We start from the raw sequence: 23,891 nt of genomic DNA, 5'->3' as shown, positions 1-23,891 counted from the left end.
AGAGAGAGAGAGAGAGACAACAACATGAAAAGAGAGAGAGAGAGAGAGAGAGAGACAACAACATGAAGAGAGAGAGAGACAACAACATGAAAAGAGAGAGAGAGAAACAACAACATGAAAAGAGAGAGAGAGAGACAACAACATGAAAAGAGAGAGAGACAACAACATGAAAAGAGAGAGAGAGAGAGAGAGACAACAACATGAAAAGAGAGAGAGAGAGAGACAACATGAAAAGAGAGAGAGAGAGAGAGAGAGACAACAACATGAAAAGAGAGAGAGAGAGACAACAACATGAAAAGAGAGAGAGAGAAAGAGACAACATGATAAGAGAGAGAGAGAGAGAGAGACAACAACATGAAAAGAGAGAGAGAGAGAGACAACATGAAAAGAGAGAGAGAGAGACAACAACATGAAAAGAGAGAGAGAGAGACAACAACATGAAGAGAGAGAGAGACAACAACATGAAAAAAGAGAGAGAGAGAGACAACAACATGAAAAGAGAGAGAGAGAGAGAGACAACAACATGAAAAGAGAGAGAGAGAGAGAGACAACAACATGAAGAGAGAGAGAGAGAGAGACAACAACATGAAGAGAGAGAGAGACAACAACATGAAAAGAGAGAGAGAGAGACAACAACATGAAAAGAGAGAGAGAGAGACAACATGAAAAAAGAGAGAGAGAGACAACAACATGAAAAGAGAGAGAGAGAGACAACAACATGAAAAGAGAGAGAGAGAGAGACAACAACATGAAAAGAGAGAGAGAGAGAGACAACAACATGAAGAGAGAGAGAGACAACAACATGAAAAGAGAGAGAGAGAGAGAGAGAGACAACAACATGAAAGAAGAGAGAGAGAGACAACAACATGAAGAGAGAGAGAGACAACAACATGAAAAGAGAGAGAGACAACAACATGAAAGAAGAGAGAGAGAGAGACAACAACATGAAGAGAGAGAGAGACAACAACATGAAAAGAGAGAGAGACAACAACATGAAAAGAGAGAGAGAGAGAGACAACATGAAAAGAGAGAGAGAGAGAGAGAGACAACAACATGAAAAGAGAGAGAGAGAGACAACATGAAAAGAGAGAGAGAGAGAGAGACAACAACATGAAAAGAGAGAGAGAGAGAGAGACAACAACATGAAAAGAGAGAGAGAGAGAGAGACAACAACATGAAAAGAGAGAGAGAGAGAGAGACAACAACATGAAAAGAGAGAGAGAGAGACAACAACATGAAAAGAGAGAGAGAGAGAGACAACAACATGAAAAGAGAGAGAGAGAGAGACAACAACATGAAAAGAGAGAGAGAGAGAGAGAGACAACAACATGAAAAGAGAGAGAGAGAGACAACAACATGAAAAGAGGGAGAGAGAGACAACAACATGAAAAGAGGGAGAGAGAGACAACATGAAAAGAGAGAGAGATAACATGAAAAGAAAGAGAACATGAAAAAGAAATAGAGACACAACATGAAAAGGAGAGAGAACATGAAAAAGAAAGAGACACAACATAAAAAAGAGAGAAACAACATGAGAGAGAGACAGAGAGAGAGAGAAAGACAACCATAAAAACAGAGAGAGAAAGACAACCAGAAAAACAGAGAGAGAGGGATGGAGGGAGGAGAGAGAGAGAGAGAGAGAGAGAGAGAGAGAGAGAGAGAGAGAGAGAGAGAGAGAGATATGAAGAAACAAGAAAATAGTGACAAAGAGAGAGATAGAGGGGAGAGGAACTCTCAGATATTCACACTCACACACACACCCCCACACACGTGTGCGCGCGCAGAGAGATGTATCGGCCCCCGTAGCTTAGCTAACTACCGAGACGTGGCGAGAATATATCTTACCAGTTCCAAAGCGCTCTCCGGATAGAACTTGCAAGGCCTCAGGAACCTAACAAGGAACATATCATCGTCCAGCGGAATAGTCAGGTTCTTCTCCTCTGTAAAACAACAAAATATTTTACATTAACATATAAATACACTTACAAACAAATACGTTACTTACTCCCAGTGACGACGCCAGAGCGGGGGGCATGGGTGCGGGCGCCCCCCGGTCAGACACTTGCCCCGCCCCCGAACTGAAGTTAATGAAATATCGAATAATAAGAGAGTTCATTTCTAAGAGTATGACGATTTTCACTATTTCTAAGTGGTGTATTCTGCATGATATCACTTTTCCTGCTTATAATACCAACTTGACTAAAAATATTAATTTGTTTTAGTATATATATCTATATCTGTATGTGTGTGTGTGTGTGTGTGTTTGACTTTTGTTCAAGATTCGAGCGCCGACTTGGCCATAGACCATTTCTCATTCACTTACGTGATGTAATCGTCGCGATTAACCTAAGTTTTAACCAGTTTTAAGAACTGGAAAAAAGCGTTGAATGTGGATGGTTTTACACGAACATTCTGAGGACACTGATGTATATCTGTTGTACGGGCAAATTATTCTAATCGTGGGTCGTTAGTGACAACGCTATTTAGTAAAATTCATTGGAAGGCGATTCAAGATTTGGTTGGTTGGTTGATTTGGTGTTTTTAGTCAACTTTATGCACATTAAGGCAAATCGAGACTGGATGTACATATTAAAGTGCCTCTACCGGGTATCGAACCCGGGACCAAATGTGATCCAAGAAAGCCGACACTACATGTCAGTTGTTGTGGATGCATCGCGGTTTCTTACTATTCAGCAACTTTCATTTTCGAGATGATGAGTCTGAGGCAAACCTTACCAAAGGTAATTTCTTCGATACTCTTGAAGTTAATTTCAAAATGAGGGGATATTATTCGGAAATGTATTGAACGTGAACCTTAAAATGCAAATTACACTCAAAATTATATTCAAACAAATTAATCTGCGTAATGTGCACACTTATTCTCAGCAAATAAGCCAGGAAGTGGAAGAGACGAAAGTATTCGCACTCCTGTCAGATGAAACAAAATACGTTGCGAGATAGGAACTAGAAAGATATTTGTATCGCGGGCAGGTAAAAGAACGCTTTTAGGATTTGCCACTCTTCAATCATTAGAAGCAGGTTCGCTTTTTCTCGTGCATATCAAAATCGAAGAACTTCTTCCCAAGAACTCCATAGGTGCATGTAATTGTGTAGTACAAACATACGTTGGAGTGGTAGAGTGAGAGGTGCACCAGGGTCAGAATACTATTTCTTGAATTATGAGATAACTGTAACCTCTTTCAGATTTTTATTCCTGTGATAACATTTCCCTGAAAGGTGAAACGCAGATTTTGCCCAAAACTCTTCAGCGTTACGAACATGGAACGAAATTACTCCACTTAATGGATTTAGATTTCTTCGAAATCCTAGGAAAGTATAAATTGGCATTTCACAAGGCTCACACTCTAGTTGTATTCTCTCCAATGCAGCGTGTCAAAGAACCTTTTCGTGTTTGAAGCCTTTGAAATGCTTTGCTCGAAACAGGATGCCGGATGCCAGCTGCTTCATTTGGCTGTCCTTGCTATTGAGAAGAAATGTCAAGTCCTGGACGTACCGAAGGTGGTCAATGTGTTTTCCAAAGCACATACAGCAGAATTCTCCTACAGGAGAATTGCACTTCACTAAGCGACTTTCGTTGTTTCTAATACTTAAGAAGATAAATTTCTTCTAGCGTCATGTTTATCTTGCACGATAATTAAACTCTTCGAAGTATTTTTCCGTCATTTATATTATTATCTTATAACTTGAATATTTATATCAGTAGTTTCATCTCAAGAAAGACGATGAATTATAAAATTATAAATGTCTTCCAATACTGAAATAGGCTACCAGAAACAACGCAACTAGCGGAAGTTCCCGCGAATAAAAAAAAGAATTAATCATACGGAGATAAACTAGTAATCAAGAAGTAAATTTAGGCAGTAAACGTCCACTCTGACTAAAGGTCACTCACAAAACACCATAATGAATATAGCTAATGATAATAATAATAATAATATAAGTAGTATATATATATATATATATATATATATATATATATATATATATATATATATATATATATATATATATTACAAATGATTGGACCGGTTTCATGAGTTTGCTGTAGCTATAATATTAGACATATTGCCAAATTTTACAGTAATGTAGAAAAACTCAAAACGTTTTCTTGTTTTGCTGGCGTATTTCGGTTTTCTGTCGGGAGAGGGCAGCACTGAGCAGTGAGTAAAGATGTCCACAGGCGCTAAGAAATCTTATGATGTGCTGGAATTTCAATTTTTGTGAAGTGGCACAGTGAACAGGCAAAATGTGCGAATCTGGGGCACAGAACATCCCCAGACTATCGTGCAACACATCCGTGACTCACCAAAAGTTAATGTGTTTTGTGCGGTGTCAAAGTTTAAAGTTTATGGCCCCTTTTTCTTCAGTAAACAGACGACTACAGGACACGTGTATCTGGACATGCTGGAGAACTATCTCATGCCGCAGCTGGAGACGGACAGTGTGGACTTCATCTACCAACTTGACTTGGTGCATCTTTCTTGAACATTGTTCTAAATCGTCGTTGTACTGTTTCGACCGACCTGATATGCATGAAATTTCAGCACAGCGTAAGCTTTCTCAGCGACTATCGCCATATTTACTCACTGCTCAGTGCTGCGCTCTCCCGACAGAAATCCAAAACACGCCTGCAAGAGAAGAAAACCTCAAAGTTTTGTACGTTACTGTAAAATTGCATGGCAATATGTCCAATATTATAGCTACAGCAAACTCATGAAACAGTTCCAATCATTTGTAATAACCCTATATATAGTGTTTTCGGGCGTTTCAATGTGACTGCCCCCAACAATATTTGTCGCCCCCCTTCCGCTCCCCCAGTCACTTTTCCCTGGCGCCGTCACTGCTTACTCCTCTTTACGTACTTGCTTAGTTAAGACGAACAGACCTTTTTGTGCCGGATTCAATCTCGGCCTGTGACAGTATTCCTTCATCATATCATCACTCATCCTAGTCTTCGTGATTATCCAAAGAAAAGCGAAGTAAAATAAAGTCAATCAAGTGGTTAATGCAATATACAGGGTGGCACGAATTAAGGGGGCACCTTTTGATCATCAACTACGTGTATCAGTGAGATCATATTTATAATATTGGCAACTTTTTTATTTTCTGATGATAGTAACTTAGACATCACATTGACAATTTTATCAATCTTCCACATAATTATCAATTTGAGCTCTATTTAAATCAATACAAGCTTGGAGACGTAATTGGCTTGCCTTCTATCTGTTCGTGCCTTACCAGATTTTTAAGGTCTGAAACACTTCCGGTTTTATCAAATAACTTTTTGATTCTAAATGCCAGAGCTCCATATTCCTGCAGCATTCGTCACTAAACTTCAGCTACACGTTAATGCTAATGGAAAATACACGTACGCATTTCACACGCTGCTCAATTGATTTATTTGGTGTTTTAAGTCCACTTTATGCACAGCAAGGCTAATTGGGGCTATGTGCCTCCACCGGGTATCGAACCCGGGACCCCTTGATTACAAGGCGACAACGCTACATACGTGTAAAGAAAGATAAAAAGGAAATACAAGTACTAGCTCAATTAATACAAAAGTTACAGAGTGACAAAAGGTGTTCCCTTAATTCGTGGCTACCTTGAAGTAAGAAACCATGAACCCCTTCTCTTCGTTTCTCTGCACACAATGCTTGGAAGCAAAGTATATTCAATTCCGTGTATTCAATCCTTATGGTAGCATGAAAACATTGGCGCAACCACAGGGGACATTGCCCCAATCTTTGCCTGTCGAAATCAATCATGTAGCTTCTGCTACATCTGTGGAGAGCTGGCCTTTGCAAGGCAGAAGAAGAGGATTCGATTTATCATGAATAATTACTACGAACATTACCTTAGAATCGACCAATATAATCTCCACCGCAGCACAAACATTACTAAATTTAGGCAAACGTGCCTATTTTGAAACTGAGCACCTACTTTACTGATCGCAACGACCTTAGTGGTTTAATGAACCTTCATACGTTCCTCTGACGTCACATAGGAACCAGTGAGATATTAGAAGCTAACTAACTAACTCTCTAGCTACTTGAGCCCAAAGGCTTATGGCTGCAGCAACACAAGCCTTCCATCTGTCCCTATCCTAGGCAAGATCTATCCAATCTTCTCCATCCTTACCGATTTCCTTTAAGCCCAGGGATAATAGAAGTAATCCATGGAATATAATAAGCATAAGAGGAAGATATTTGGCGACTTCAAGATAGTTGCAGTGATATTGGGAATGCAACATGGCTACACGAAGTATACCTGCTTCCTCTGCAAGTGGTATACCCGTGACAGAAGAACCACTACACAAAAAAGAATTGGTCTCAACCACAAGTGGGAGAAAAATTATAGAGCGTGTGATGTTCCTCTTCCCCCCTCTTCACGCCAAGCCTTACGACACAATTTGAAAAGGCTATGGACAACTGGAAGAAGATCTAAGTGTATTTCAAACAAATTGCCTCGTCTTTCACCAGCAAAGCGAAAGAAAGGTACTTTTGTGGGACCTCAAATTAGAGAACTTCAGCAAATCCAGAGTTTGAAGCATGTCTGAACAGACAAAGGAAAAAGGGCATAGGTATAATGGTATATGCAATATAAATTGGAAAAAATGTATTATATTTTTTTGAAAATAAGTATTATATAACAATTCTGTGTGCGAATATTGTGTCACATTTGAACATAATATACTAGGTTTCGAGAAAGTATAATTAAATTATTCCACGAGTTCACTCAGTATTTGCCTTAAAATTCCAAGAATTTGAGATAAAATTAAAATTACGATTACTCTTAAACTATCCCTGACAGAAATCTAAATAGAGATTTGAAATCAGCGGAAAATTTTCAATAGGAATCAGAACTTTTTCCTCCAGAAAAAAGAAAAAAAGTTTTGTAGAACTGTGTAATGGCACGCTGTACGTATAAATTAGATCAACGAATTTTTATGTACGACTCATTACAAATACTTGTAGTGAAGATAGATGGCGCATTGAGACAGTATTCAAACTTTTAAACTTGAAGCCATACATTAGAAGAATTGGTAGAAAATATCAGGAGAGAAATGGAAGCAATTTCGGAAGAGGAACCGATGTGTGTTAGCAAAAATTTCTTTTAAAGAATGCCGTAAGTGTGTGGAAGCAGGAAGACATTTCCAACATCTCTTGTATCAAGGTACGTGTTCATTTTAATTGTAACTCTCAATGTGATTGTACTGAATACGAGCTTATTTCATTACATAGCTAGCGGTACCAGCTGGCGGATGTTGCATCCAGTTTGCCGGCAGACGCTCTCTCACTGCTCGTTGAGCTAGCCGCCTCTCAAGAGCCAACTCGACCGTGAAAGACACTGCAGAACCAAGCCATGAAGGCACATTTAAAGGATCGGGGGGGGGGGGGGGGTAGGGCTCCATATATTGTCCATCTCGGCCATTTTGGAGGTGATATGATCAGCACCATGGTCCGGCCGCCTTTACCTACCAGGTTTGCTTACAGGTACCCATTGATTTGAAGCTAGATACATGTGCTGTATATAATAAATAAATATATCATAACAATATGTACATTGTAATACAGCGTGTTTTAAAAGTCTTGCATGATTCTAAGGAAACTATAACTTTTAATGTAATAGGTTTATTACAATGAAATATTGTTTGTTACACACATGAAACTTTAAAATTAATATCTCTAACTGGGCACCATTTACGTCCAAAAACTCGGGCTTTCATCGTTTGAATCAGAGAATCGCGTTCTGACGGTGCTCGTCCGGAATGCTGTGAATCACATCACGTAACTTGAACTACAGGTCGTCAAGATCTGTCGCTTTCTGTGCACACAATTGGGTCTTGACATGTCCCCATAGCCAGTAATTGCAAGGTGTAAGTTCTGGTGACCTTGCGGGCCAATGAGTGATTCCTCTGCAACCAATGAACGACATCTTTGAATCACGTGAACACCTGCACACACGTCATTCAGCAGTGTGAGCAGAACAATTTTTTTTTAAAAAAAAACAACAATATTTCGTTGCAATGAACCTATTACTTTAGCGTTATAGCTTTTTATTATCCTGAAAGACTTTTAAAACACGCTGTATAACCTAGGGGTAACGAGACTTCTCGGACACCCTGTATATAAAGGGCAACTGTTACCTCTGAGCAGGTCCCTCAGAGCGACGATGGCCTCCTGCCTCGTGTCCGGGTTCTCTCGAAGCTCGTTCCTCGCCTTTTCTGCGACGTCACCGGAAATCTCGTCGAAATCCAACTTGAATTCGAAGTCGCCGGTTTTTATGGACGGAGGCTTCATCGTGGTCATGGTGCTGAAACGGAAGATGACCTTCATTACCAAGATTTCTTCACACAATACATACACAAATTATATTAATAATAATAATAATACTTTCTTACTGTATTAGCGCCATGTACTTCAAAGGAGTGGTGGAATAAGCGCGAAAGGAATAACAGCGAAACACATTAAGCGCGAGAGGGATAACAGCGAAACAGATCAAGCGCGAGAGGGATAACAGCGAAACAGATCAAGCGCGAGAGGGATAACAGCGAAACAGATCAAGCGCGAGAGGGATAACAGCGAAACAGATCAAGCGCGAGAGGGATAACAGCGAAACAGATCAAGCGCGAGAGGGATAACAGCGAAACAGATTAAGCGCGAGAGGGATAACAGCGAAACAGATTAAGCAGGAAATGAATTACAGCGAAACAGATTAAGCGCGAGAGGAATAACAGCGAAACTGATTAAGCGTTAGAGGAATAACTGCGAAACTGATTAAGCGGGAAATGAATTACAACGAAACAGATTACGCGCGAAAGGAATAACACCAAAACTGATTAAGCGGGAAAGGGATAACAGCGAAACGGATAAAACACGCGAGGGGATAACAGCGAAACTGATAAAACGCGCGAGGGGATAACAGCGAAACTGATAAAACGCGCGATGGGATAACAGCGAAACTGATAAAACGCGATGGGATAACAGCGAAACTGATAAAACGCGAGGGAATAACAGCGAAAGAGATTAAGCGCGAGAGAAATAACAGCGAAAGGGATTAAGCGCGAGAGAAATAACAGCGATACGGATTAAGCACGAGAGGAATAACAGCGAAACTGATTAAGCGGGAAATGAATTACAGCGAAACAGATTACGCGAGAAAGGAATAACATCAAAACTGATTAAGCGGAAAAGGAATAACAGCGAAACGGATTAAGCTCGAAAGGGATAACAGCGAAACGGATAAAACACGCGAGGGGATAACAGCGAAACTGATAAAACGCGCTATGGGATAACAGCGAAACTGATAAAACGCGAGGGGATAACAGCGAAAGAGATTAAGCGCGAGAGAAATAACAGCGAAAGGGATTAAGCGCGAGAGAAATAACAGCGAAAGGGATTAAGCACGAGAGAAATAACAGCGATACGGATTAAGCACGAGAGGAATAACAGCGAAACTGATTAAGCGTGAAAGGAATTACAGCGTAACGGATTAAGCGCGAAAGGAAATACAGCGAAGCGGATTAAGCGGGAGAGGAATAACAGCAAAACTGATTAAGCGCGAAGGGGGATAACAGCGAAACTGATTAAGCGCGAAAGGAATAAAAACGAAACTGATTAAGCGCGAAAGGAAGAACCGCAAAGCTGATTAAGCGCTAATGGAACGAGCGAAGGAATAAAAGTGAAGAGATTAAGCGTGAAACGGATTGAAGCAAACTAATTAACCGTGAAGAAATAAGCGCGAAAAGCACAACTACGAAACAGATTAACCGTGTAAATTACACTTTCGCGCTTAATGCATTTCGCACTTGTATTGGCGGCCCACTTCAAAGCCATATTCATAGCGTTTAAATCTCTACACATGGAATTGACGCTCCACATTAAATAGAAAAATGATTAGTGAAAGACATCATTAACGTATGCACCCAAACTAACAGTAATCGAATGAAAAACAATTTGTTCTTCATTTCCGACGTATTCACAACTCTATTTGATAGAGGGGTCAACTAATGCTACGTATTTTACACTATATTTTGTTACCTGTAGATTTTCATGTCAGTTCTCTACCATGACCTAAGCGTCAGGCTGTGGGCTTGGGCTACGGGATGTACGAATCACTTGGGTTGCGGGCAGTGGCGGCGATTGGGTTCCAAAACCGGGGGGGGGGGGCAAAAGGGTGTCAACGTAACAACTTTTCGCAAGATTTCTGTCAGTGTATAGGCCGGTGGTCACCCGCCATCGTAAGGAAATTTGGGAGATACGAAGGAGCAACGTAAAACAGATCATGGAAACCTACAACAACGAATGGGGGTTCGTCGTGCTGACCACACGTCACCCCGTAACTGAAACACGTGGGACTGGGGTCGGTAGTCTGTAGGCACGCCTCGACCAAGAAGAGCTCTTACGTCACGCTTGTAGTTGCCTATTTTCACTTCGTAGTGTCCAGGTTTGTGCCCATACAGCGCTACACATCACACAAAACAATTCATTAGTCTCCTAGTTAAGTATTTTGTTCAAAGGGTTCACAAAACATACTTAGAAAGAGAAAACTAACAATGACAAAGTTAATACTAATTGAGACACAATGCTATGCCAAAATCATTTTTTGTTGGAGTGAAAATAGCATTTCTATCAGCAAATTAAATTCTAATATACCAGTCTCCAATTCTGGGCAAAAGGGGGAAGCGGAAATAGAGGAAATTAGTGCCAGCCTAATCATATTTGTACACTTCTGTTCACAGAAAGTTGATACGTTCTAAGCACAATTACTTCACGCGTCGTATTATTTTACTATTAATATTAACTTAATAATACTCAGCGGTGAACGATGAGACTCGGTGAAGTACACAGACTCCTCTCAGGTACAGGGATAGTGTTAGGCAAAGACAATATTCACAGCACAGAGAAATAAAACCACATTACTGCCGTATGTATAAACAGAAAAGTTTTATTCTTTATTTATTGCAATTATAATGCAACTATACTTGAGACGAAGGCGAGGATTTCGCTTTGTCGATGAATTGACTCAATTAAAACTCATAAACTCAATGCGTGGCTATCGGCAAGCCTATGATCACATAGGCCTAGCTTGCGCCCCGAACTACCATACCAAGATGTATGCACAACACCGAGGAGTTCTTTTTAAGTTTAAAAGCTTCGTCGATCCGTGGCGAAAAAGTGTGATGATTCTTACGCGATATCCTCGCTTTTATACTATTTTCGAGAACACAGATTAAAGTACAGATGAATCATTCACTATCTACAAAAGGATACTATCAACAAAACTGCCATCTACACATCTTTAGAAATACAAATTCGTATAGTGCACTCTTGCAAACATGAAGATACATTAAACTACTCATAACAGAGCATAAAATACAATAAACATTAAACAAAAGATATATATTACAAACAGGGTGCAATATTACATGTAATAACAAAGAAATTACACTTTCTTTTACAAAAATAAATACATTAGTGACATATCTTCTACTGGTGACGTCACATAAAAATGTGGATCATATCAAAGTGGCACACTCATTTCAGTTCAAGTCCAGCTTCGTCGCCGGAAGTACAGTCGAAGTAATTGTTCGGAAAGGAGCAGTGTTGCTTACTATCAATCAATTTAACCATATGCAGGGAATTTTGTCTCTCTCAGACTCAAAGAAAAGGGCTAACGGAAAGATTGCAGCGTAAATATTAATTAACTGGAATTTCCATGTTTACAATCAAAGTAATGTAAATGTGAAATATTCCTGAAATTTATTTAAAAAAGAAACGCGTTTTTTACTTTTTTCGTGTTAGCGTAGTGGCTAATGATATCGCCACGCTATCAAAAAATTCCGGTGTAATCTCATCTATCAGTGGTTCAAATCGTACTATAAACTTTAGGACCATACACGATTAACTCATCAGCATACAGTATACTTAATAAAGATTTATGTATAGTCGCTCATTCTCTAGCATTGACCTATATCCAAACAAAGAATGAAAGCCTTGAACATCACGTAAAAATGACATAAGTCTTGACGTCACTTCAATTGAATGAGTTCTTCAGTTTCTTTGATAGAGATTTCCGGCATCGTGCACAAATTTTACGAGAAGTTCCGAACAATTATGTGGTTAATTACATGGTAGATGAAGCGGAATTTCCTTCAAATTTCTATTAATACGTCACAAACAATAGGTCAGTGTTCTGTTTCCCTTTGAGCTTGACGTAGGTGAACGTCAGACTATTTCCCATGACGTGGATGTTGACGTAGTGAAAAGAAATCATGTCTAACGAAAGTTGCTGAGGAACAAAACCGGTTTAATAAAAAAAAAAAAAGTTGAAAAATGAGTTTGAAACCTCACATGTACAACGTCAACGAAAAATGTCAACAATTACGTCAGAAGATGAGGCAATTTGCAGTTTCGGATAAAACCTGAAAGGCATGTCAGTAATCACTATACAGGTTGGTCAGAATTAAAGTTCCCCTTCTCAGAGTCCTCTGAAGCCCGTTAGGAGCAAATGCTGACTATAAGAAGATAGTTAAAATTTTCACCACCAGGTGTGAATATGGCGCATACAATTAGAATTCCGCTACTCTCAACCTTCTGGAGCCCTTTCGAAGCATGATTAACATGAAGCTTGGTGCAGATGTTATGAAGACCATGAAGAAACTCATGCTGATGAAAAAAAATAGTTCAAATTTTCACCACCAGGCGGAAAGGTAGCACTGAAATAACCAGAAATCGGGCATGCATAACTTTATTTTTAGTCTATGTTAGTACAGAAGTGTTCAATGTGCACACCGTCAACGCGAGTAACCCTTTGGAAGCGTAAGAGCATGTTCAATTACTCAACAGCAGGATGTTGTTTACTGTGGCCCAGAATTCAACGCCACATTTCCTCCTGGTGGTGAATATTGGAACTAAATTATTTCGTCAGCATTCGCTTCCCTCTGGTCTCCATAGCCTCCATACAAAGTTTCATTGCAACCTTACGCTTCGAACGGGCTACAGAGGTATCAGATTGGGGCAACTATAATTAGAAACGCCCTGTACACACCTCGTTCTCAGATTGGACTACGAGCTTTCCGGTGCAGTGTTCTCGTAGAATATTCCTACAACTACAACAGCTTCAAACCGCATAATTTCTTAAACTTCCTACCAACAACAAAACTTCCCCTATCTAGTAAAAGTACAACGAAGCATTTGGAGTACTAGGCATGATGCTAGGAAATATGAATTTTCAAGAAGTGTCTGAAAAAAGGTTGGAGAAACTTCTGATGTTGACAACAGATTTCAACGCCACATTTCCTTCTGGTGGTGAATATTTGAACTAATTTAGCCCAGGCTAGTTCGCTGTACGTTTTGCCTCTCACTGCACTCGCGCGTCTACTTGGATATAGGGTAACTTCGGTGAATAACGCCAGGCGGGAAACAACGCCATTTCAAAGTTTCAACTCTGAAAGCATGAACGCATGTTAAGTTAAGGGGTGACTCACCGTTGTGCGATAAACAATGGTGCCTGGTAGCATTGCTGATAAGAACGGTTGCCATTTTGGAGCCTTCATTTAAGAGAAACAGTTTGAACAGTGTAGACGTTTGAGTTGCGTTTCGAGGAAAAAGGGTCCACATTTTCATCGCGCCGACAAGATGAATGTTTTTCTAATGTAGGATTAGATTTTAAATGTTAACAATGCTGTACGTACACAATACGTTTATTACGTAAGTGAATGATGTGTGTACGGTTTTCAGGGTCGGTGTCGTAAGTTTAGAACAGTTGGTTAAACTGCAATCTGTTGTTTCGGGAAATAACGCCATCATCGTGTCGGGGAATAACGCCACTCAATTTAAACTCAAATTTAAGGAAATGTTGATTTCGAAAATAGGTTTATCCTTTCTCAGTTACTTTCGAGGCGTACAGATGGTTAATTTCCTCTTTCAGATGGCGAGGAAATGTAGAAATATACGGGCCAAATGGTCAGTAAATGACTTGAGGCAAGCTATGGCGGTCATCAAACAAGGGATGAAGATAGCATGTGCTGCACGTTTGTTCCAAATTCCTCGCAGAACTTTGAGGGACTGGGTATCGCGAAAAGACAAAAAAAGACATGCTTTTTCTAATAACTTACAACAGCAATTATCTTTCCTAGTACAGTTTAGTAAAGAAAATGTGACTGTTTTACTTGTAATTAAGAACATGGCGTTATTACCCGACAGGTCTGGAAATAACGCCATTTTGCATTAACACAGAATTTAGTATTTTATTGCTTTCATTATAACAGTGCAATCAATGTTTTATTATTACACAATAGAGGGAAGTTCATTCTCCTATACATGTAAGTTTCATGCTCCTAACAATAAAATTGTACGAGTTCTAGAACGAAATGACCAATTGGTGGCGTTATTCACCGAAGTTACCCTACGGTACTTCTCTGATTTGGTGTCAAGTAGTGTATATGGTGTCTGCACCGTTTGTACTACGTTCTGGAGTGGTGTAATTGGTGGTGTAGGGTCACGTAGTGCGTGCTAACTAATCAAATAAACGTTTAAAGCAGCAGACAGGCATTTGATGAATCTTCTGAACTTGAACACCGCTTATCATCTGCTTTGTTGAACGCAGTGATGTGCGTCTACGCGTAAACAACGATAGCCTACATTCTACAAGTAGACTATTATATAAACGTAGATGACGTGATCTATGTAAACAACATGGCGAACGGAGATAACTTAGCAAAGGGAGCCGTGGAATTAAAAGAAAATTATACTGCGTATCCGTTGCTGATGTGTGAGAAGAACTTTTCATACTCTTCCTTTCAAATTCGAACAATTCCTCACCTAGAAAAAAAAGCAACCTAACATAGCAAATATTCTAGTGTTTTATGGGGAAAACACTAATTTTGCCTCACGACTGCCATGTTGTTTTTTTGCATACTATTTACCTTCTTCCATAGTTGATGATAGAATAGAAGAGAAATCTTGTTGAAAATAGGATTATTTTCAGTTCATTAGATACCACTATAGTTGAAAATGTCACTTTCCTTTCATGAAAGCCTTGTAAACTAATTTTAATGCACTTTAGATTATCTACGTAGTCTATGTAAACTAAAACCTAATGTAATCTACGCGTAGATTATGTGTAGACAACGCATGTAGACGTAAACGTATAGCGTACAGCACATCACTGGTTGAGCGCCATTTCCTTGCACCATCCTGACACTGGGATGCCTATTTACACACCCTAGTGTGCTGCAGAACCAGAGGTACACAACGCTGTCTTATTAGCTGTGCGCACCGGAAGAGTTTATGTTTCTTGTTTGTCTGTTTACAGGATAAGTATGGAAAAATCAGACTCGTGATTTAGAAATAAAATTTGTAATCGAATTGTCGAAATTATATTAAGAAATATATATTTGTATGGATGAAAAATGTTAAAAATGGTTTTGAATCGTTTTCAGGTGATAAAAATCAATATGAAGCCATCGTGAATAATAATGTTGTTATCTCTGAAAGCGCTTGTAGCTTATACAAAGTGATTACTGCATTAAAGGAGAAATTTCACATCTTGGAATATACTAAATAAATCCATTTCTGTATAATCAACCATGGACGTGACATAGAAAATATATATGCATAACTACAGGGTGGCTCAATAAGTCACTTAACACCGTCAGTACAAGGTCACTGCGGCATAGAATTTGAAATTGGCGATGACCAATCGTTATCTGGCCAAGGGGGAACCACATTGACGTCACCCGCATGGTCGGCAGCCATCTTGATGTCCGCCATCTTGAATTCAACTTCAGAATTTTAAATGGGAAGGGGGTCGTGCGACATATCAAAATGGGCTAGAATTTCACGAGAAATGCAATGGTGAAGGTTTTTTCGACGTATCTTTAACCAGTAAAAAGTTATGACTGAATTCTTGTACCAATTTGCTCCTTTTCGAGGTGTTAGAAAAATGTCTTAAAATTTGTTTAGCGCATCGGTAATGCATCGAGATCAAAGTGACGTCTATGGAGAGACGTTCGCATTCCATTGCACATTATTTTAATCGGATACATCCATGAAGAGCTGTGCATTATGAATGGTTGTCGCGAACAACTTACAGTGTGACGCTTCCATTGAATTAAAAGTCCTTCACAGTGACAAGGCTGATGTTTATGTTCATAAGGAAGTTCATAAACAGAATATTCGATGATTTTTATCTGATAACTAACTTTGGACAAAAACTGGTTCATAACGTTCCCATAAGTGTTCTGGTGTTCTTCCCTATTGAAAAAACTCTGTAAAAAGTACCTTCTTCCATAAGCAAGGATGAAAAAAACTGTTTATTTAACAAATCCAAGTAGCCCTAAGCATTTAAGGTTCCGTTGATGGAAAATTGACTAACCAATCGTGTTCCACACAGCACGCCACACCATTAACTTACCAACACTAACCATTCAGCTTTGATCTGTCGAAAATGGGTTATCAGATAAAAATCATCGAATATTCTGTTTATGAACTTCCTTATGAACATAAACATTAGCCTTGTCACTGTGAAGGACTTTTAATTCAATGGAAGCGTCACACTGTAAATTGTTCGCGACAACCATTCATAATGCACAGCTCTTCATGGATGTATCCGATTAAAATAATGTGCAATGGCATGCGAACTTCTCTCCCTAGACGTCACTTTGATCTCGATGCATTACCGAAGCGCTAAACAAATTTTAAGACATTTTTCTAACACCTCGAAAAGGAGCAAATTGGTACAAGAATTCAGTCATAACTTTTTACTGGTTAAAGATACGTCGAAAAAACCTTCACCATTGCATTTCTCGTGAAATTCTAGCCCATTTTGATATGTCGCACGATCCCTGCCATCTAGCGTTATCTTCAGGGAACACTGGATTAACTTCCGGAATGAGAGCCAATCAGGAGCCACATATCGCTGGAGGTTCTGCAGCACTATAGGGTTTGTAAATACGCCACCTGCACTACACCTAGCGTCAAAAAGTGAAACTAACTAGACAGGGCTATGAACTAAACGAATTCTGACCTTGTCTCTCAGCTGTCATAAGAAGGATAGCCACAGTCCTTGCACTTGTGAGAAATTAATTTGGCCACAGAAATATATTTCCAGTAGCAGAAAGATTTCGGTAGCGTAGCATCCAATTAACTGTTTAGTGCTGACCATTATTCGCATAGTTTAATGGTTGGGTGTCACGAGAGGATGCATGGAGGTGCATTTAATTGCATTTGCTTCCTCGTGTACTTCACTTATGCAATTTCCTGCCCTTCCCACTTGAAAATTTCCATAACTCATACGATGGTAGGAGGGTGGGGGAGACTTTCAAAGAGGATGCCATTTGTGAAATAGGAGTTTCTCGTACATTTGTACCCGGAAGTGGCGGTGATTGGGTTCCAAAGCCGATGGGGCAAGGTCCAAAAACTGGGGGGGGGGCAATGCAGTATATTTCCCTTTATAGATAATGTTTATCATAGTGCGGGGGCAAAAGTGGCGAAAAGTGAAGGGCAACTGCCCCCCTCGCCCCCCTAATCGCCCCCACTGGAATCCGGCGGTTATAATTACAGTTAGAGCCCTCTCTAGCCTGTTCCAAGCAACGGATTGCCATGGAATTGTTATAAAAACTATGGAGAAGCAATGCTGGCAAGTTTAAAATTTCACCACCAGGTGGAAATCTGGTGCTGAAATCTACTACACAGTAAACATTCTGCTGATGAAGCAGTTTTACGCTTCCAAATAGTATTTTCACGTTGGCGACGCGCATATTGAACACTGATGTACTAACAAACTAAAAATTAAGATATGCACGTCCGGCTTTAAGTTATGTAACATAAATAAGTTAATTTAAGGTTAGACATTTTAACATTTCACAATATGCAACATATTTGGAAGGTTGCAGGTTCAAATCCACCCAGCCATGATTCTCACCGAGCTTTTCTGTGATCACAAAAGGCTACTGCTGGAATGGTACCTTTACCGAAAGCAATGGAAGCTCCGTCCCACGTCCTTTTTGTTCCATCCCTCACCCCCATCATCATTTTTGGTGTTCCCAACTGCACACAGAAGCAATATCAAATGAACATATAAACCAATAATACATCACTGTAATCAATTAGGAAATGAGTATCAAGAAACAACACTGCTATCATGTGAAAATTAAAAATGCTTACGTTTTAGCTTGATCAACACAGTCATTTCGCAACCCATGCGTTACAAGAAGTTTAGCACTGCAATCTGTCTCTCTGATATCTGTGCATTTAGGAAAAGTACGAATACACTAAGAACCACGGTTGTTAAAGGTCCAGGAATTTTAAAGAAATTCGATTCCGGTCCAGGAGACAAAATCAGAAAGCGTAAATGGATTCTGGACCGTAAAGAACTTTTTTATCTGTAAGTATTTAAATTCGGTCCAGGAACCTTTATACCGGCTCAATTTAAATCCGGTCCGGGGACCTTTTTCTCTGGATCAAGTTAAATACGGTCAAGGAACCTTTTTTCTGGATAAATTTAAATACGGTCCAGGAACATTTTTGCATTGAAACAATACCCAACAATACGAATTTAAATTGTGCGAGAAAAAATGTTCCGGTCCTGCACCGGAACCCATTAGAATTTACGGATTCCTGGACCTTCAACAACCCTGCTAAGAACTGTTCATCAGCAAAGCGATAGGTGTTTATAGAAAGTAACCAAGGCGAATCCAGTTTCTATATAAATAGCAGACAAGTGTCTGAACTTCTATACAGCACCAAAGTGTTCTGAATTCAATCTGAATTTTATGATTTGTGAAGCAGGCTACAATAATATCCATAATAGTAATATAATTTTCTATGATTAAAGTTCAAGATACGAAATCCTACTCCCCCCCCCCAGAGAAAAAATCCTGCGGCGCCCTACACTAAGTGGACGAGTGGTTAACCTTTGGGCACTTACAAGTAAAGCCCCTATCACACGGAACTGGATTTCTAGTAGGAATGCCCTAGTTGGCGCTGAACTAACTTTCTAGGTAGCAATCATGGCCGCCTGGCTGACTGCTTGACTGGTTTGGAGGAATAGGACATGTTCTAATTGCTACTTGCTTTCCTCGACTGGATTCTGTTGAACAGCCAATCAGAGCAAAGTTTCGCCATTTGAAGTTAATCTGTGAGTGTGCAAAGGAGCGCTTTTGCCTGTGGTTTCCGAGTGTTACACCAGCAATGTATAACGTATACAGCATGAAAGGCGCGTTGAGTTACACCATCTATGCTGAGTGCTCGGTGTTTACATTTGAAACAACTAAAATATTCTTCCATACGTGTACAGTAAACGTTGTAAAGTATGTATTTAAGCAGCGCCATTGTTTTGTACCTAATAACGTTTTATACGAAACGTTATTCCTCTCGGTTCAATAGTTATCGGCTTTTAAAAATGTGAAGTAATACATTGTTTACATCTCACGCGGCCGCCATTACAACTTCCCTCGTATGGGAAGTACGCTGATCTGTATTGTGTGAGGCGAAAACTAGCAAATTGGTAGCCAGTCCAGCGCCAACTATAGGGCATACCTACTGGAAATCCAGTTCAGTGTGATGCGGGCTTAAGTCACACTGACGTCCCTCAAAGGATAGTGAAAAATGGTATCTACCAACCTTTAGGATTCGCGAGTCCACAGAAGCACATGGCACAGCAGTACAACGCCGACTGATCGAATGTACTGAAACAGCGAATGCAGCATCCAAACACGAAGTAAGGGTTCATCTGTTTTGTTCCGTTATGGAAACCCCTCCCAGACTTTGCGACTGAAACGCAATTATGTACCGTACAACCTACCGCTGCAGGCGGGACACGCTTCTCTAAGATCCAAAATATTGGCGTCACAGGTCTGCTGGAGTACATGTCTATATCCCCGTGCCCAGGAAGAGGTCAATGAGCGTCCTGACTTCGCCATCCCTAGAGCAAGCACTGCTTTATGTTACAACAAAAAGAGTGGCGCGTTAAGGGGTCGACTTTCGACCACACCCTGGTTCGTGTCCCGGCGTGGGTGTTCTCCGAGTACCTGTTATCACTTTCACCTAATCACTGGCAATTAGCCAAAACTTGCAGAAAGGCGACGCTAAATAAAGTTATTGTTATTTGATTTAGTTTATTTAAAATCGCTCTTCTACCACTTTTATTAATCGCGAAGATGGAGATGAGTGATGAAATAAAATTGATGATATAAATGGACACTTGCCGGACCCTGTAGCCGAGTGGTTAGCACATCGCGCTGCGACGCCAAGGATCCCGGGTTCGAATCCCGCTCGGGCTTGGATGTTTGTGAATGTCCATTCATAAATTTCATCACTTATCTCCATCTTTGCAAATTAGCCAAGAGGCACAAAACGCGAAGTAATAAACTAAATCAAGCAATCAATAAATGGACACACACAAAAACCCATCCGTGATTCGAACTTTTTTTTTTTTTAAGGAAAACCTTAAGCGGCAGCTTCACCCATCACATTTAATTCACACATATCACGTTTTACTCAATTCACTATTTTATTTCTTTCGGAACAGACGAACACAAACATCTATTTTCGATCCAGAATTCGAACCCGGGACCCCTGGCGCCGTAGCGCGCTGCGCTGACTACGCATCCACAGAGGACGGCGCTAAATATAGAAAACAACATAACAAATTTGACAAGGAGGATGTTACACACACATTCAACAAATACAGCCAATGATAGGACAAATTGTAACATAAAACATTCATTATAATGTAGTTTCAGCGAAAGAGAGGTGGCCCATGGCCTTTCAAAATTGAAATAACACGACCTTATTTGTTGACACAATCTAAAGTACCCAAAACCATAACAGCCGGAGCGGAAAACGTTTGTACGGCAGTGACTCGCTGTTGTCACCTTTACCTACGAAGAAACTTGCGGTTTGGTTTGTTGTTTTAAGTCCACTTTTTTGCACAGTAAGGCTAATCGGGACTGCACCTACAGTTTAAAGTGGGATCCAAACCACTATGTACCTCCACCGGGTATCGAACCGGGGACCCCATGATTACAAGGCGATGACGCTACCACTGCACCATCTGGGAGAAGAAACTTGCGGTCAAACAGCCAATTAGGCCTACCGCTGCCCCCTTGTTGGGGCAACAAGCGGCAACATTATAATCCATCCTTCCCGAAGCGGTCAGCAGGGACACAGGGTTTTGTCAAAATAACCGCTCTGCGCTGTGAATGGGGGCCGGAGATGCACTGGCCCGGGTACAAGTTGCTGTTAGTAGATGTTTCCCAAACTCCAAGTTGTCTATAATTTTGCAAAGAAGTGCCGTCTGCGTCGGGCGACACTTCTAGGAAACAGCAACTTTAAGGGAGATTTCACACCAAAGGGACATGCAACATGCTGCTAGAGACACTTGTCGTTTGAAAGCGACCCCTCAGAAATCAATTGAACCTTCCGAACCGACAGTTTTCTCAATACCGTGCATCGTGTCGTCGCCTGTTTGTTGTTCGCATATGCGCAGTGAAAGCTTCAGTTACAGTTTAAGCTCTACATATGATTTCTCCTTTTTCGCAGCACAAGATGCCTCTCTCCCAAGTTTCAATAACTTGCACAAATTTTACAATGTGATTTACATTGATTGATTGATTTAGTTTATTTTACTTCGCATTTTGCACCTCTTGGCTAGTTTGCGAAGATGGGGATGAGTGATGAAATGATGAAAGGATATTCACAAACATCCAAGCCCGAGCGGGATTCCAACCCTGGACCCGTGGCGCCCCAGCGTGATGTGCTAACCACTCGGCCATAGGGTGCGGAACAACGTGATTTATATGTAAGCATGTATCTTCTTACTTCTTTTCGGGTGACTCATAAAGTGATTAGTCAATTGCATCACTATCATCATGCGAACTGAGCAAAGAAACAAGTGTCGCTTCCAGCTTGTCACTACGGTGTGAAACTCTTGTATCGTGTCTCCTGATGCTTCGGTGCGAAATCTTCCTAAGTTAGATCCGTACCACTGTGCGCCACGCCTCAACCGGGAAATATTTGATTAAAATGAGATAGTTTTTGCACTGCGGCTGTCGGGAGGCCTATCTAGATGCTTTAATTCGTGGTACGTAAAAGGAACAAATGTGTTAATTATCATAATTTAATAAATTCTTACTCCCTCTGTCCCATAATTATAGTCCGGTATGCCAAAATGGTAGTACAGGAATTACAGACGAAGAGGCAGATGGAAAACACACGGATGAGGAGAGGCACAGTAGATCAGTCTTCAAGATTGTGAAGAGGAACAACGTGACCTTATCGCAACGAGCAACAAATACCGCCCAGACGATTACCAAAAGGAGGCGTTGGGCTTGCAACACACCGGTGTGGCACTGTGTGGCAACCGGTCTAGCAAGGCACGCTGCAAATCGTTAGTAGAGCACTCCTTCAGTGAGTACGTGTAACAAGAACAGCCATGAACACACAACCCATGATAGGAAGCGACAGGGGTAGCAAGAACCTCACGGACAGTAAACGACAGGCAGTGTACACTGGCGAACTTTAAAAAAAGATCTCGCTAATCTTAGTTAGATTGGAAGGTAGTTGGAAACACTTCATTACTCCTGTATTGGATAAGAAAGTGGGGGAAGGCAGTTGCAGACAAGGCCATCACTACCCTATGCGCACGTAAACTTGTTTCCGGAAAGCTTTCTGTTGGAGTCTTGTCAGGTATGATCGGGGCAGTTTGTGGAAGAATTTTGTGTTCCTACCCCCCCCCCCCTTCTCTGTGTATGTGTGTGTGCGTGCGCGCGCGCGCGCGCACGCCGACACCCGTTTCTTTTTAAGTTTGGCGTATTTTTATTGCATCGACTAATTGCTGTTATGGCTCGGAATGAACCAGGTTAGCAATGGGCAAATAAAATAGTATATAAAATACCAAAATTGTAGGACACCGCATATTCTCGAGCTTGGCCATTTTGGAGGTGATACGATCAGCACCACGCTCCAGCCGCCTTTTTTTCGCCAGGGATGTAGTAGAAATGAGAAAATAGAAATGTTTTGCATTCTGCGTATGTGACAGTATTCTATGGATATTGTCCCTGAAATATCTGTTAACATCCTAACCCGCAGTTTTTTTCAGGATAAACTAGTTGAAGGCCGCGAGTGGTTCCTGAGAAGTAATGAACATATCACAGAATGCGCAATATTTTAGCTCACGTTTCTTGGGGGGAGGGGGAGAATGATATACAAATTTATTCTACGAATGCTTACGTCATTGTGACAATGGAGTATATTTTGCAGACTAACGAGGATCTGGCGTCTAGACACAAGGCCAGTATAATGGTCTGTGAAGTTTGGGCTGTGTCCTACGTTTGTGGTTGCCTTTCACAAATTTCGTCTTAACACACCTTTCATCCTTATCTATGTGATTACTCAAAAGTGGAAGAAAAGCGAAGTAAAATAAAGAAACCAATTGGTCATTGATTCCCTGCGTTTTTCAATATTTCTTCCTGAACGAAAATTAATGTTTCACCGATGTAATGCATGAATATAGTCATGTGAATTATTATTTTCCGTCATTATAATGTGCTTAATCATTCCTTAAACCATGGACTTTAACGCTGTTGTCCTTAGTGTAAACGATCTTAACTGTGTGGAAGTTGTTATGTAGGCAAAAAAATGGTTAAGAGTGAATCCCAATTCATTGTTAGAAATTTCAAATATTATAACTCTGACGTGATGCATTGTCACGGGCTGCTAATTTAATAATAACTTGTAACGGTCAAATATTGAGTGACAAGTAATTAATCTAATTGCCCGTTAGTATGATTTAATTGCAATTGGCAATATTAATATCCGTCGCGAATACAGGTGTCTAGCGAACTGTCTTAGCCAACACTAGCT

At 40.4% G+C, this 23,891-nt stretch overlaps 1 protein-coding gene across 3 annotated transcripts in view; it reads right to left on the bottom strand.

The window, feature by feature from the left end:
* Positions 1-23,891, bottom strand: part of LOC145979488 (alpha-tocopherol transfer protein-like) — a 192,678-nt gene that overhangs the window by 37,643 nt on the left and 131,144 nt on the right. For all 3 annotated transcript variants that reach the window (XM_083112416.1, XM_083112414.1, XM_083112415.1), the window contains exons 2-3: positions 8,168-8,334; positions 1,846-1,940 (exon numbers count right to left, since the gene is read on the bottom strand). In XM_083112416.1, coding sequence (XP_082968542.1) covers positions 1,846-1,940; positions 8,168-8,330 — 258 coding nt within the window. In that variant the 5' untranslated portion in view covers positions 8,331-8,334. The remainder of the gene's footprint in view (positions 1-1,845; positions 1,941-8,167; positions 8,335-23,891) is intronic.

This window comes from Lepisma saccharinum, chromosome 26 (assembly GCF_977018435.1).
Source record: "Lepisma saccharinum chromosome 26, izLepSacc3.1, whole genome shotgun sequence".
Classification (NCBI taxonomy): domain Eukaryota; kingdom Metazoa; phylum Arthropoda; class Insecta; order Zygentoma; family Lepismatidae; genus Lepisma; species Lepisma saccharinum.
The sequence above is the reverse complement of the archived record's forward strand: the minus strand, read 5'-3'. Positions and strand labels throughout refer to the sequence as shown.